General features: G+C 56.8%; 1 protein-coding gene across 1 annotated transcript in view; it reads right to left on the bottom strand.

The window, feature by feature from the left end:
- The window catches only part of LOC121269344 (aspartoacylase-like), an 11,963-nt gene extending 228 nt beyond the window's left edge, over positions 1-11,735 (bottom strand). The window contains exons 1-5 of the mRNA XM_041173895.1: positions 11,496-11,735; positions 7,212-7,338; positions 4,223-4,330; positions 3,377-3,486; positions 1-144 (exon numbers count right to left, since the gene is read on the bottom strand). The exon at positions 1-144 is cut by the window's left edge and continues 228 nt beyond it. Of these exons, the coding sequence (XP_041029829.1) occupies positions 1-144; positions 3,377-3,486; positions 4,223-4,330; positions 7,212-7,338; positions 11,496-11,735 (729 nt within the window). The remainder of the gene's footprint in view (positions 145-3,376; positions 3,487-4,222; positions 4,331-7,211; positions 7,339-11,495) is intronic.
- Between the last annotated feature and the right edge of the window lie 2,946 nt (positions 11,736-14,681).

The following is a 14,681-nucleotide window of genomic DNA, read 5'->3' as shown; positions in this document are numbered from 1 at the left end:
AGAGAAAGCAGTTCTCTTCTCATAGTAAGCAGCCTCGTTGATGAAGACAGGATAGACAGTCTTATTTCCGCTGTAGGTGATCGTCTCCCCTCCCAGGGTCAGGAACATCGGATCACCCGGATTCAGCGGCACCCAGTCCTGGTCCTGTGGGCAGAGAGCAGCTGGTCAGCAAGGATAACCCTGGGAGTGGGTGGATCAGGAAAGGGTTCAGGAGGCAAGTGGAGGTGTCACAAAGCACATGGGATGGAGTAAGAGGGACTGGACACTGAGGGTCACTCCAGAGGGACTGGACACCATGAGGGTCACTCCAGAGGGACTGGACAATGTGAGGGTCACTCCAGAGGCACTGGACACTGTGAGGGTCGCTCCAGTGGGGCAGGATATAGTGAGGGTCACTCCAAAAGGAATTGGACACTGTGAGAATAACTCCAGAGGCACTGGACACAGTACGGGTCACTCCAGAGGGTCTGGACACAGTGAGGGTCACTCCAGAGGGATGGTCACAGTGAGGGTCATCCCAGAGGGATGGACACAGTGAGGGAAACTCCAGAGGGACTGGACACTGAGGGTCACTCCAGAGGGACTGGACACTGTGAGGGTCACTCCAGAGGGAGTGGACACATTAAGGGTCACTCCAGAGGGACTGGACACAGTGAGGGTCACTCCAGAGGGATGGACACAGTAAGGGTCACTCCAGAGGGATGGACACAGTGAGGGTCACTCCAGTGGGACAGGATAAAATGAGGGTCACTCCAGAGGGACTAGACACAGTGAGGGTCACTCCAGAGGGATGGACACAGTGAGGGTCGCTCCAGTGGGGCAGGATGTAGTGAGGGTCACTCCAGAGGGACTGGACACTGTGAGGGTCACTCCAGAGGGACTGGACACTGTGAGGGTCACTCCAGAGGGACTGGACACATTGAGGGTCACTCCAGAGGGATGAACACAGTGAGGGACACTCCAGTGGGACAGGATAAAATGAGGGTCATTCCAGAGGGACTGGACACTGTGAGGGTCATTCCAGAGGGACTGGGCACAGTGAGGGTCACTCCAGAGGGACTGGACACAGTGAGGGTCACTCCAGTGGGACAGGATATAGTGAGTCACTCCACAGGGACTGGACACTGTGAGGGTCACTCCAGAGGGAAGGGACACTGTGAGGGTCACTCCGGAGGGATGGATACAGTGAGGGTCACTCCAGAGGGAATGGACACCATGAGGGTCACTCCAGAGGGACTGGATACAGTGAGGGTCACTCCAGAGGGACTGGACACTGTGAGGGTCACTCCAGAGGGAATGGACCCAGTGAGGGTCACTCCAGAGGGACTGGACACCATGAGGGTCACTCCAGCGGGACTGGACGCAGTGAGGGTCACTCCAGAGGGAATAGACATTGTGAGGGTCACTCCAGAGGGACTGGACACAGTGAGGGTCACTCCAGAGGGATGGACAAAGTGAGCATCGCTTCAGAGGGACTAGACACTGTGAGGGTCACTCCAGAGGGATGGTCATAGTGAGGGTCACTCCAGAGGGATGGACACAGTGAGGGTCACTCCAGAGGGACTGGACACCATGAGGGTCACTCCAGAGGGAGTGGACACAGTGTGGGTCACTCCAGAGGGACTGGACACTGTGAGGGTCACTCCAGAGGGACTGGACACAGTGAGGGTCACTCCAGAGGGATGGCCAAAGTGAGGGTCGCTCCAGTGGGGCAAGACATAGTGAGGGTCACTTCAGAGGGACTGGACACTGTGAGGGTCACTCCACCGGGACTGGACACAGTCAGGGTCACTCCAGAGGCACTGGACACAGTGTGGATCACTGCAGAGGGACTGGACACAGTGAGGGTCACTCCAGAGGGACTAGACACTGTGAGGGTCACTCCAGAGGCACTGGACACCATGAGGGTCACTCCAGAGGGACTGGACACTGTGAGGGTCGCTCTAGAGGCACTGGACACTGATGGTCATTCCAGTGGGGCAGGATATGGTGAGGGTCACTCCAGAGGGACTGGACACTGTGAGAATCAATCCAGAGGCACTGGACACAGTACGGGTCACTCCAGAGGGATGGACACAGTGAGTGTCACTCCAGAGGGATGGACACAGTGAGGGTCACTCCAGTGAGACTGGACACAGTGAAGGTCTCTCCAGAGGGATGGACACAGTGAGGGTCGCTCCAGTGAGGCAGGATATAATGAGGGTCACTCCAGAGGGATGGACACAGTGAGGGTCACTCCAGCGAGACTGGACACAGTGAGGGTCTCTTCAGAGGGATGGACACAGTGAGGGTCGCTCCAGTGAGGCAGGATATAATGAGGGTCACTCCAGAGGGACTGGACACAGTGAGGGTCACTCCACAGGGACTGGACACAGTGTGGATCAGTCCAGAGGGACTGGACACAATGAGGGTCACTCCAGAGGGATGGACACATTGAGGGTCACTCCAGAGGGACTGGACACAGTGAGGGTCACTCCAGAGGGCATGGACACTGTGAGGGTCACTCCAGAGTGATGGACACAGTGAGGGTCACTCCAGAGGGATAGACACAGTGAGGGTCACTCCAGTGTGATGGACACAGTGAGGGTCACTCCAGAGGGATGGACACAGTGAGGGTCGCTCCAGAGGGATGGGCACAGTGAGGGTCACTCCAGAGGGATGGACACAGTGAGGGTCACTCCAGAGGGATGGACACAGTGAGGCTTACTCCAGAGGGATAGACACAGTGAGGCTCACTCCAGAGGGAAGGACACAGTGAGGGTCGCTCCAGAGGGATGGACACATTGAGGGTCACTCCAGAGGGACTGGACACAGTGAGGGTCACTCCAGAGGGCATGGACACTGTGAGGGTCACTCCAGAGTGATGGACACAGTGAGGGTCACTCCAGAGGGATAGACACAGTGAGGGTCACTCCAGTATGATGGACACAGTGAGGGTCACTCCAGAGGGATGGACACAGTGAGGGTCGCTCCAGAGGGATGGGCACAGTGAGGGTCACTCCAGAGGGATGGACACAGTGAGTGTCGCTCCAGAGGGATGGGCACAGTGAGGGTCACTCCAGAGGGATGGACACAGTGAGGGTCGCTCCAGAGGGATGGACACAGTGAGGCTCACTCCAGAGGGATAGACACAGTGAGGCTCACTCCAGAGGGAAGGACACAGTGAGGGTCGCTCCAGAGGGATGGACACAGTGAGGGTCGCTCCAGAGGGATGGACACAGTGAGGGTCGCTCCAGAGGGATGGACACAGTGAGGGTCACCGTGTGGGATAATCCCTATGTGATCATCCCTCAGGAGGTTGGCGGTGAGAAGGAGCGAGCCTCAGGATGGGACCTATCCAGCCGGGAACGCTCCTTCCTGGAGGCGAGTCACTGACCTGTCGATCCGGATGGATTAGAGCGGAGATTTCCCCCTGGGCATCACGTGGGAAATCCAAATTCTTCAGCTGGCGATAGATTTCCAAGTCACATTCCTCAAATTCGGTCCCTGAAACAGGAATCAAAACAGTCTGTTACATTAATCTGGGATTGATGCTGGGCTAGCGGGAGAGAGTGGGGCAGTGGGATTAGTTTGGGATTGATACTGGGCTATGGGGACAGAGTGGGACAGTGGGATTAGTTTGGGATTGATACAGGGCTATGAGAAGAGAGAGAGAAAGTGGGATTAGTTTGGGATTGATAGAGGGATATGGAGATAGAGTGGGCAGTGGGATTAGTTTGGGGATTGATACAGGGCTATGGGGAGAGAGCGGGGCAGTGGGATTAGTTTGGGATTGATACAGGGCTATGGGGAGAGAGTGGGACAGTGGGATTAGATTGGGATTGATACAAGGCTATGGGGAGAGAGCGGGGCAGTGGGATTAGTTTGGGGATTGATACAGGGCTATGGGGGGAGAGCAGGGCAGTGGGATTTGTTTGGGGATTGATACAGGGCTATGGGGAGAGAGCAGGACAGTGGGATTAGTTTGGGATTGATACTGGGCTATGGGGAGAGAGGGTGACTGTGGGATTAGTTTGGGATTGATACAGGGCTATGGGGAGAGAGCGGGGCAGTGGGATTAGTTTGGGATTGATACAGGGCTATGGGGAGAGAGGATGATAGTGGGATTAGTTTGGGATTGATACAGGGCTATGGGGAGAGAGTGGGACAGTGGGATTAGTTTGGGATTGATAGAGGGGTACGAGGCAATCAGGGAACAGTGTTCAACACCAGTGACCCCTACCTTGGTTGAATAGCTCGACAAAATCGAGTGCCACTTTGACAATTTGCCGCATTCTTGCCAGAGTCTCAGCCCTCGCTACACCCTGGGGCTGGGGTCCCAGTTCAATTCCTGTGAATTAATGAATCATTCCAGATGAAATCTCTCCCCATATCCGTGTTTCAATCCCAAACTAATCCCACTGTTCCACTCTATCCCCATAGCCCTGTATCAATCCCAAACTAATCCCACTGCCCCACTCTCTCCCCATAGCCCTGTATCAATCCCAAACTAATCCCACTGTCCCACTATATCCCCATAGCCCTGTATCAATCCCAAACTAATCCCACTGCCCCACTCTCTCCCCATAGCCCTGTATCAATCCCAAACTAATCCCACTGTCCCACTATATCCCCATAGCCCTGTATCAATCCCAAACTAATCCCACTGCCCCACTCTCTCCCCATAGTCCTGTATCAATCCCAAACTAATCCCACTGCCCCAGTCTCTTCCCATAGCCCTGTATCAATCCCCAAACTAATCCCACTGTCCCGCTCTCTCCCCATAGCCCTGTATCAATCCCCAAACTAATCCCACTGTCCCGCTCTCTCCCCATAGCCCTGTATCAATCCCAAACTAATGCCACTGTCCCACTATATCCCCATAGCCCTGTATCAATCCCAAACTAATCCCACTGCCCCACTCTCTCCCCATAGCCCTGTATCAATCCCAAACTAATCCCACTGTCCCACTATATCCCCATAGCCCTGTATCAATCCCAAACTAATCCCACTGCCCCACTCTCTCCCCATAGCCCTGTATCAATCCCAAACTAATCCCACTGTCCCACTATATCCCCATAGCCCTGTATCAATCCCAAACTAATCCCACAGTCCAACTCTCTCTCATTGCTCTGTATCAATCCCAAACTAATCCCACAGTCCAACTCTCTCTCATTGCTCTGTATCAATCCCAAACTAAACCCACTGCCCCACTCTCTCCTCTTACCTTGTATCAATCCCAAACTAATCCCACTGACATGCTCTCTCCCCATTGCCCTGTGTCAATCCCCAAACGGATCCCACTGTCCCACTATATCCCCATAGCCCTGTATCAATCCCAAACTAATCCCACTGCCCCACTCTCTCCCCATAGTCCTGTATCAATCCCAAACTAATCCCACTGCCCCGCTCTCTCCCCATACTCCTGTATCAATCCCAAACTAATCCCACTGCCCCGCTCTCTCCCCATTGCCCTGTGTCAATCCCTAAACTAATCCCACTGTCCCGCTCTCTCCCCATAGCCCTGTATCAATCCCCAAACTAATCCCACTGTCCCGCTCTCTCCCCATAGCCCTGTATCAATCCCAAACTAATGCCACTATCCCACTATATCCCCATAGCCCTGTATCAATCCCAAACTAATCCCACTGCCCCACTCTCTCCCCATAGCCCTGTATCAATCCCAAACTAATCCCACTGTCCCACTATATCCCCATAGCCCTGTATCAATCCCAAACTAATCCCACTGTCCCACTATATCCCCAAATCCCTGTATCAATCCCAAACTAATCCCACAGTCCAACTCTCTCTCATTGCTCTGTATCAATCCCAAACTAATCCCTCTGCCCCACTCGCTCCCCAAATCCCTGTATCAATCCCAAACTAAACCCACTGCCCCACTCTCTCCTCTTACCTTGTATCAATCCCAAACTAATCCCACTGACATGCTCTCTCCCCATTGCCCTGTGTCAATCCCCAAACTAATCCCACAGTCCAACTCTCTCTCATTGCTCTGTATCAATCCCAAACTAATCCCTCTGCCCCACTCACTCCCCAAATCCCTGTATCAATCCCAAACTAAACCCACTGCCCCACTCTCTCCTCTTACCTTGTATCAATCCCAAACTAATCCCACTGACATGCTCTCTCCCCATTGCCCTGTGTCAATCCCCAAACGGATCCCACTGTCCCGCTCTCTCCCCATAGCCCTGCATCAATCCCAAACTAATCCCACTGTTCCACTCTATCCCCATTGCCCTGTATCAATCCCAAACTAATCCCACTGCCCCGCTCTCTCCCCATAGCCCTGTATCAATCCCAATCTCATACCTTGTCTCAGCTGCTCATCCACTGCTGAAGCCCTCACCCATGTCCCCATCCAGGCCTGCACTGGACAATTAGAACGTTGACCTGAACTCGCTCCAAACCTGCACACTCCATTACCACCAGCTCCTCTGCAGCCCCTGTGTGTGAGACAATGGCCCCTGTGCAGTCACTGATGGTGCCACTAAGTGGCTCTCTCTCCTAGTCCAGCAATGCCGCCATTCCCATCAAATCCCTCAAGGGACATGGAAATTACCTCCCTCTGTCTCCAGCCCCTACAACCCTCCCTATCTCAGTAACCTCCTCCAGCCCCTACAACCCTCCCTATCTCTGTAACCTCCTCCAGCCCCTACAACCCTCCCTATCTCTGTAAACTCCTCCAGCCCCTACACCCCTCCCTATCTCTGTAACCTCCTCCAGCCCCTACAACCCTCCCTATCTCTGTAACCACCTCCAGCCCCTGTAACCCTCCCTATCTCTGTAACCTCCTCCAGCCCCTACAACCCTCCCTATCTCTGTAACCTCCTCCAGCCCCTGTAACCCTCCCTATCTCTGTAACCTCCTCCAGCCCCTACAACCCTCCCTATCTCTGTAACATCCTCCAGCCCCTACAACCCTCCCTATCTCTGTAACCTCCTCCAGCCCCTACAACCCTCCCTATCTTTGTAACCTCCTCCAGCCCCTACAACCCTCCCTATCTCTGTAACCTCCTCCAGCCCCTACAACCCTCCCTATCTCCGTAACCTCCTCCAGCCCCTACAACCCTCCCTATCTCTGTAACCTCCTCCAGCCCCTACAACCCTCCCTATCTCTGTAACCTCCTCCAGCCCCTACAACCCTCCCTATCTCTGTAACCTCCTCCAGTACCCACAACCCTCCCTATCTCTATCTCATTCTTCCTCTCTTACCTAAGTCATTTTTCCCCACTGATGTGATATCGTATAATTTGTCAGCTCTCAGTTCCAGGGCCAAAACTCTGCATCTCAATCCATTCAAGTTCCTCTGTAGGAAGCCAGATAAACAGCTCTTTACATCCTGTTTCCAACGAGAGGAGGGTCTTAACCTCCCATATAAATCAGGAGAGGGACAGGGGGACATGTCAGCTCCTATATAATGTTCAGAGGATAGGGACAGGGAGAGAGAGAGAGGCAGAGAGCAGACAGGGCGAGAGAGAGAGTGAGAGAGAGACAGGGGGAGAAAGGGGGCAAGAGAGACAAAGAGACAGAGAGAGCGGGGAACGTGAGAGTGTGTGGGAGCGGAGGAGGGAAAGAAAGAGGGACAGAGTGAGGAAAGATGACAAGGAACGAGAAGGTAGGGGGTTGGGGGGTGGGGGTGGGGGGGGGGGGGTGGTGGGGGGGTAGTAATGGATGCTAGGTGGGAACCAGAGTGGGAAGGAGTCAGAGAGTGTCAGGCAGAAAGGGAGGGAGAGAGGGAGGGAGGGGTAAGGACAGGGATGGAGACAGAGAGAGGCAGAGAGTAGACAGGGAGAGAGAGAGAAGCAGAGAGTAGACAGGGAGAGAGAGAGAAGCAGAGAGTAGACAGGGAGAGAGAGAGAATGAGAGTAGACAGGGAGAGAGAGAGAATGAGAGAGTAGACAGGGAGAGAGAGAGAAGCAGAGAGTAGACAGGGAGAGAGAGAGAAGCAGAGAGTAGACAGGGAGAGAGAGAGAATGAGAGTAGACAGGGAGAGAGAGAGAAGCAGAGAGTAGACAGGGAGAGAGAGAGAATGAGAGAGTAGACAGGGAGAGAGAGAGAATGAGAGAGTAGACAGGGAGAGAGAGAGAAGCAGAGAGTAGACAGGGAGAGAGAGAGGCAGAGAGTAGACAGGGAGAGAGAGAGGCAGAGAGTAGACAGGGAGAGAGAGAGGCAGAGAGTAGACAGGGAGAGAGAGAAGCAGAGAGCAGACAGGGAGAGAGAGAGAATGAGAGAGTGGGCTGGAGACAGAGAGAAAGGGGGACAGAGAGGGAGAGTGAGGGAGGGAGACACAGAGGAGGGGAGAGAGTGAGGGAGACAGAGAGTAGGAGAGAGAGATTGAGGGAGTGAGGGATGGGGGACAGGGCGGGAGTGGGGTAGAGAGGGGGAGAGAGGGAGGGATGGAGACAGAGGGGTAGAGAGGGATGATGAAAGAAGGATGTCAGTGTATGGACAGGAGTAGAGAGCGAGGGGGAGAGAGGGGCAGATACAGTGAGGGAGAGAGGGAGAGAGGGGAATAGAGTAGGAGGGAGAAAGAGGTAGGGAGAAGGATGGAGGGGTTGAGGGACACAAGGAGGGAGGGATTTAAGGGAGAGAGAGAGTGGGATTGAGAGAAGAGGGAAGGGCAGCAGGAGATTGTGGGAAAGAAATGAAGAGATGGATGGAGGAGGTGGAAAGATGGAGGGAGGTGGGTGCGAAGGTAAGTGCAAGAGAGGGAGAGAAGGATAGAGGTTGAGTGTGAGAGCAGAGAGAGGGAGGGAGGGAGAGAGGGGGATTGTGAGAAAGGGAGAGAGCACAAGGGGGAGAAGGGGAGTGAGAGGGAGGAGGGGAGGGGAATCAGAGAGACAGAGGGATAGAGGAAGGAATAGGGTGTGGGGGAGAGAGGGGATTTGAGGGAGGGAAGATGAGGGGGTGTGAATGATGGTGAGGGGGTGTGAGTGAGGGTGAGGGGCTGTGAATGAGGGTGAGGGGGAGAATGAGGGTGAGGGCGTGTGAGGGAGGGTGGGGGTGTGAGGGAGGGAGGGTAAAGAGGTGTAAGTGAGTGTGGGTTGTGAGGGAGGGAGTGTGACGGGGTGTGAGGGTGAGAGGTATGAGGGTGGGAGGTTGAGGGGGTGTGTGAGGGTGAGGGGGTGTGAGGGAGGGTGAGGGGGTGTGAGGGTGAGGAGGTGGGAGGGAGTGTGCGGGAGGGAGGGTGAGGGGTGTGAGGGAGGGAGGGTGAGGGAGTGTGAGTGTGGGTGAGGGGGTGTGAGGGCGGGTGAGGGGGTGTGAGGGAGTGTGGGGGTGTGAGGGAGGGAGGGTGAGGGTGTTGAGGGAAGGAGGGGATGTGAAAGAGTGAGGGGGGTGTGAAGGGGGTGTGAGGGAGGGTGAAGGGTTGTGAGGGAGGGTGAGGGAATGAGGGGCATGAGGGAGTGAGGGGGTGTGAGGGAGCGAGGAGGGTTGTGAGGGAGTGAGGGGGTGTGTTGGAGTGAGGGGGTGTGAGGGAGTGAGGGGGGTTGTGAAGGAGTGAGGGGGGTTGTGAGGGAGTGAGGGGGTGTGATGAAGTGAGGGGGGTTGTGAGGGGGTGTGAGGGAGTGAGGGGGTGTGAATGAGGGTGAGGGGGTGTGAGGGAGGGAGGGTGAGGGAGTGTGTGTGGGTCAGGGTGTGTGAGGGAGGGTGAGGGGGTGTGAGGGAGGGTGAGGGGGTGAGGGGGTGTGAGGAAGGGAGTGTGGAGGTGTGAGGGAGTGAGGGGTTTGTGAAGGAGTAAGGGGGTGTGAGGCAGTGAGGGGGATGTGAGGGATTGACGGGGTTGTGAGGGGGGTTGTGAGGGGGTGTGAGGGAGTGAGGGGGTGTGAATGAGGGTGAGGGGGTGTGAGGGAGGGAGGCGGAGTGAGGGAATGTGGGGGGTGTGAATGCGGGTGAGGGGGTGTGAGTGAGGGTGAGGGGGTGTGAGGGAGTGTGGGGTGTGAGGGAGGGAGGGTGTGAGGGAGGGAGGGGCTGTGAGGGAGTGAGGGGATGTGAGAAAATGAGGGTGAGGTGGTGTGTGGGAGTGAGGGTGAGGGGGTTTGAGGGAGGGAGGAGGTGTGAGGGAGGGCGGGGGTGTGAGGGAGGGTGTGGGGGTGAAGGAGTGAGGGAGTGTGAGGGAAGGAGGGAGGGTGTGGGGGAGGGAAGGGCTGTGAGGGAGTGAGGGGGTGTGAGGAAATGAGGGTGAGGTGGTGTGTGGGAGTGAGGGTGAGGGAGTGTGAGGGAGGGAGGAGGTATGAGGGAGGGCAGGGGAGTGAGGTGTTGTGAGTGAGGGTGAGGGGGTGTGAGGGAGAGAGGGGGTGTGAGGGACGGTGGGGGACTGACGGAGTGAGAGGGTGTGAGTGAGGGTGAGGGGGTGTGAGGGAGGAGGGGGTGTGAGGGAGGGCAGGGGACTGAGGGAGTGAGGGGATGTGAGTGAGGGTGAGGGGGTGTGAGGTATGGTGAGGGTGTGTGAGTGAGGGTGAGGGGGTGTGAGGGAGTGAGGGGGTGTGAGTGAGGGTGAAGGGGTGTGAGTGAGGGTGTGGAGGTGTGAGTGAGGATGAGGGGGTCTGAGGGAAGGTGAGGGGCTGTGAATGAGGGTGAGGGGGTGTGAGTGAGGATGAGGGGGTGTGAGTGAATGAGGGGGTGTGAGTGAGGATGAGGGAGTGTGAGTGAATGAGGGGCTGTGAGTGAGGGTGAGGGGCTGTGAGTGAGGGTGAGGGGGTGTGAGTGAGGGTGAGGGGGTGTGAGGGAGTGAGGGGGTGTGAGTGAGGGTGTGGGGGTGTGAGTGAGGGTGAAGGGGTGTGAGTGAATGAGGGGGTGTGAGGGAGTGCGGGGATGTGAGTGAGGGTGAGTGGGTGTGAGTGAATGAGGGGGTGTGAGTGAGGGTGAGGGGGTGTGAGTGAGGGGTTGTGAGTGAGGGTGAGGGGGTGTGAGTGAGGGGGTGTGAGTGAGGGTGAGCGGGTGTGAGTGAATGAGGGGGTGTGAGTGAGGGTGAGGGGGTGTGAGTGAGGGTGAGGGGATGTGAGTGAGGGGGTGTGAGTGAGGGGGAGTGAGTGAATGAGGGGGTGTGAGTGAGGGTGAGGGGGTGTGAGTGAGGGTGAGGGGTGTGAGTGAGGGTGAGGGGTGTGAGTGAATGAAGGGGTGTGAGTGAGGGTGAGGGGGTATGAGTGAATGAGGGGGTGCGAGTGAGGGTGAGGGGGTGTGAGGGTGTGCGGGGGTGTGAGTGAGGGTGAGGGGTGTGAGTGAGGGTGAGGGGGTGTGAGGGAGGGAGGGGCTGTGAGTGAGGGTGAGTGGGTGTGAGAGAATGAGGGGGTGTGAGTGAGGGTGAGGGGTGTGAGTGAGGGTGAGGGGGAGTGAGGGTGAGGGGTGTGAGTGAGGGTGAGGGGGAGTGAGGGAGTGAGGGGGTGTGAGTGAGGGTGAGGGGGAGTGAGGGTGAGGGGTGTGAGTGAGGGTGAGGGGTAGTGAGGGGGAGGGGTGTGAGTGAGGGTGAGGAGGAGTGAGGGAGGGAGGGGTGGTTACCTGTATGTAAGCAGCCAGCTGGTTGCTGAAGTGGTTGGAGGATGAGTTAAGAATCAGGCAGTCTCCAACGTTCGCTGTGGTGTTGTGTAAATCAATGATTAAATCCATGGCCTCCTCCGAGCCGCGAGGACCCAGCAGACAGTTCAGCCTCTTCGCCCTCAGGCCCTCGTACGGCAGAGTCTGATCTGAATCAACGCTGAGGCAGCCGAAAAATAAACATGGATAAACATCTGGGATCATACTCTACAGGTCCTCAGAGGGAGCGCCGCACTGTCGGAGGGTCAGTACTGAGGGAGTGCCGCACTGTCGGAGGGTCAGTACTGAGGGAGAGCCGCACTGTCGCAGGGTCAGTACTGAGAGAGTGCCGCACTGTCGGAGGGTCAGTACTGAGGGAGTGCTGCACTGTCAGAGGGTCAGTACTGAGGGAGGGCCGCACTGTCACAGGGTCAGTACTGAGGAAGTGCTGGACAGTTGGAGGGTCAGAACTGAGGGAGTGCCGCACTGTCGAAGGGTCAGTGCTGAGGGAGCGCAGCACTGTCAGAGGATCAGTACTGAGAGAACGCCGCACTGTCAGAGGGTCAGTACTGAGGGAGTGCAGCACTGCCAGAGGGTCGCACTGTCACAGGGTCAGTACTGAGGGAGTGGCGGACAGTTGGAGGGTCAGAACTGAGGGAGTGCCGCACTGTCGGAGGGTCAGTACTGAGGGAGTGCTGCATTGTTTGAGGGTCAGTACTAAGGGAGTGCAACCCTGTCAGAGGGTAAGTACTTAGAAGAGAGCCGTACTGTTGGAGGGTCAACACTGAGGGAGTGCCGCACTGTCAGAGTGTCAGTACTGAGGGCGTACCGCAATGTCGGAGGGACAGTACTAAGGGAGTGCCGCACTGTCGGAGGGTCAGTGCTGAGGGAGCGCCGCACTGTTGGAGGATCAGTACTGAGGGAGTGCCGCACTGTCGAAGGGTCAGTGCTGAGGGAGCGCAGCACTGTCAGAGGATCAGTACTGAGAGAACGCCGCACTGTCAGAGGGTCAGTACTGAGGGAGTGCAGCACTGCCAGAGGGTCAGTGCTGAAGGAACGTCGCACTCTCGGAGGGTCAGTACTGAGGGAGGGCTGCACTGTTGGAGGGTCAGTACTGACGGAGTGCCTCACTGTCAGTGTGTCAGCACTGAGGGAGCGCCGCACTGTTGGAGGGTCAGTACTGAGGGAGTGCCACACTGTCGGAGGGTCAGTCTGAGGGAGTGCTGCAATGTCGGAGGATCAGTACTGAGGGAGCGCCGCACTGTCCCAGGGTCAGTACTGAGGAAGTGCTGGACAGTTGGAGGGTCAGAACTGAGGGAGTGCCGCACTGTCGGAGGGTCAGTACTGAGGGAGTGCCGCACTGTCGGAGGGCCAGTACTGAGGGAGTGCCGCACTGTCAGAGGGTCAGTACTGAGGGAGTGCTGCACTGTCAAAGGGTAAGTAGTGAGGGAGTGCCTCACTGTCGGAGAGTCAGTACTGAGGGAGTGCCGCCCTGTCGGAGGGTTAGTACTGAGGGAGCGCCGCACTGTCGGAGGGTCAGTACTGAGGGAGTGCCGCACTGTCGGAGGGCCAGTACTGAGGGAGTGCTGCACTGTCAAAGGGTAAGTAGTGAGGGAGTGCCGGACTGTCACAGGGTCAACAATGAGGGATTGCTGCACTGTCAAAGGGTCAGTAGTGAGGGAGTGCTGCACTGTCGGAGGGTCAGTACTGAGGGATGGCTGCACTGTCGGAGGGTCAGTACTGAGGGATGGCTGCACTGTCGGAGGGTCAGTACTGAGGGAGTGCCGCACTGTCACAGGGTCAACAATGAGGGAGTGTTGCACTGTCAGAGGGCCAGTACTGAGGGAGCGCTGCACTGTCGGAGGGTCAGTACTGAGGGAGTGCCGCAGTGTCAGAGGGTCAGCATTGAGGGAGTGCCGCACTGTCAGAGGGTCAGTACTGAGCGAGCGCCGCATTGTTGGAGGGTCAATACTGAGATAGTGCTGCACTGTCGGAAGGTCAGTACTGAGGATGTGCTGCACTGTCAGAGGGTCAGTACTGAGGGAGTGCCGCAGTGTTGGATGGTCAGTACTGAGGGAGTGCCGCACTGTCGGAGGGTCAGTAATGAGGAAGTGCCGCACTGTTGGTGGGTCAGTACTGAGGGAGCGCTGCACTGTCGGAGGGACAGTACTGAGGGAGCGCCGCACTGTCAGAGGGTCAGTACTGAGGGAGTGCCGCACTGTCGGAAGGTCAGTACTGAGGGAGCGCCGCACTGTCGGAGGGTCAGTACTGAGATAGCGCTGCACTGTCGGAGGGTCAGTACTGAGGGAGTGCTGCACTGTCGGAGAGTCAGTACTGAGGGATGGCTGCACTGTCGGAGGGCCAGTACTGAGGGAGTGCCGCACTGTCAGAGGGTCAGTACTGAGGGAGTGCTGCACTGTCAAAGGGTAAGTAGTGAGGGAGTGCCGGACTGTCACAGGGTCAACAATGAGGGAGTGCTGCACTGTCAAAGGGTCAGTAGTGAGGGAATGCCGCACTGTCGGAGGGTCAGTACTGAGGGAGTGCCGCCCTGTCGGAGGGTCAGTACTGAGGGATGGCTGCACTGTCACCGGGTCAGTACTGAGAGAGCACCGCACTGTCAGAGGGTTAGTACTAAGGGAGTTCTGCACTGTCAGAGTGTCAGTACTGAGGGAGTGGCGGACAGTTGGAGGGTCAGAACTGAGGGAGTGCCGCACTGTCGGAGGGTCAGTACTGAGGGAGTGCTGCATTGTTTGAGGGTCAGTACTAAGGGAGTGCAACCCTGTCAGAGGGTAAGTACTTAGAAGAGAGCCGTACTGTTGGAGGGTCAACACTGAGGGAGTGCCGCACTGTCAGAGGGTCAGTACTGAGGGAGTGCCTCACTGTCGAAGGGTCAATACTGAGGGAGTGCTGCACTGTCGGGGGGTCAGTACTGAGGGAGCGCTGCACTGTTGGAGGTTCAGTACTGAGGTAGTGCCGCACTGTTGGAGGGTCAGTACTGAGGGAGTGCCGCACTGTTGGAGGGTCAATACTGAGGGAGTGCCGCACTGTCGGAGGGTCAGTACTGAGGGAGTGCCGCACTGTTGGAGGGTCAATACTGAGGGAGTGCCGCACTGTCGGAGGGTCAGTACTGAGGTACTGCTGCAATGTCGGAGGTTCAGTACTGAGTGAGTG

The sequence above is a fragment of the Carcharodon carcharias genome, chromosome 24 (genome assembly GCF_017639515.1).
Source record: "Carcharodon carcharias isolate sCarCar2 chromosome 24, sCarCar2.pri, whole genome shotgun sequence".
Lineage (NCBI taxonomy): Eukaryota > Metazoa > Chordata > Chondrichthyes > Lamniformes > Lamnidae > Carcharodon > Carcharodon carcharias.
Note: the sequence above shows the minus strand (reverse complement) of the source record. Positions and strands in the feature narration are given on the sequence as shown.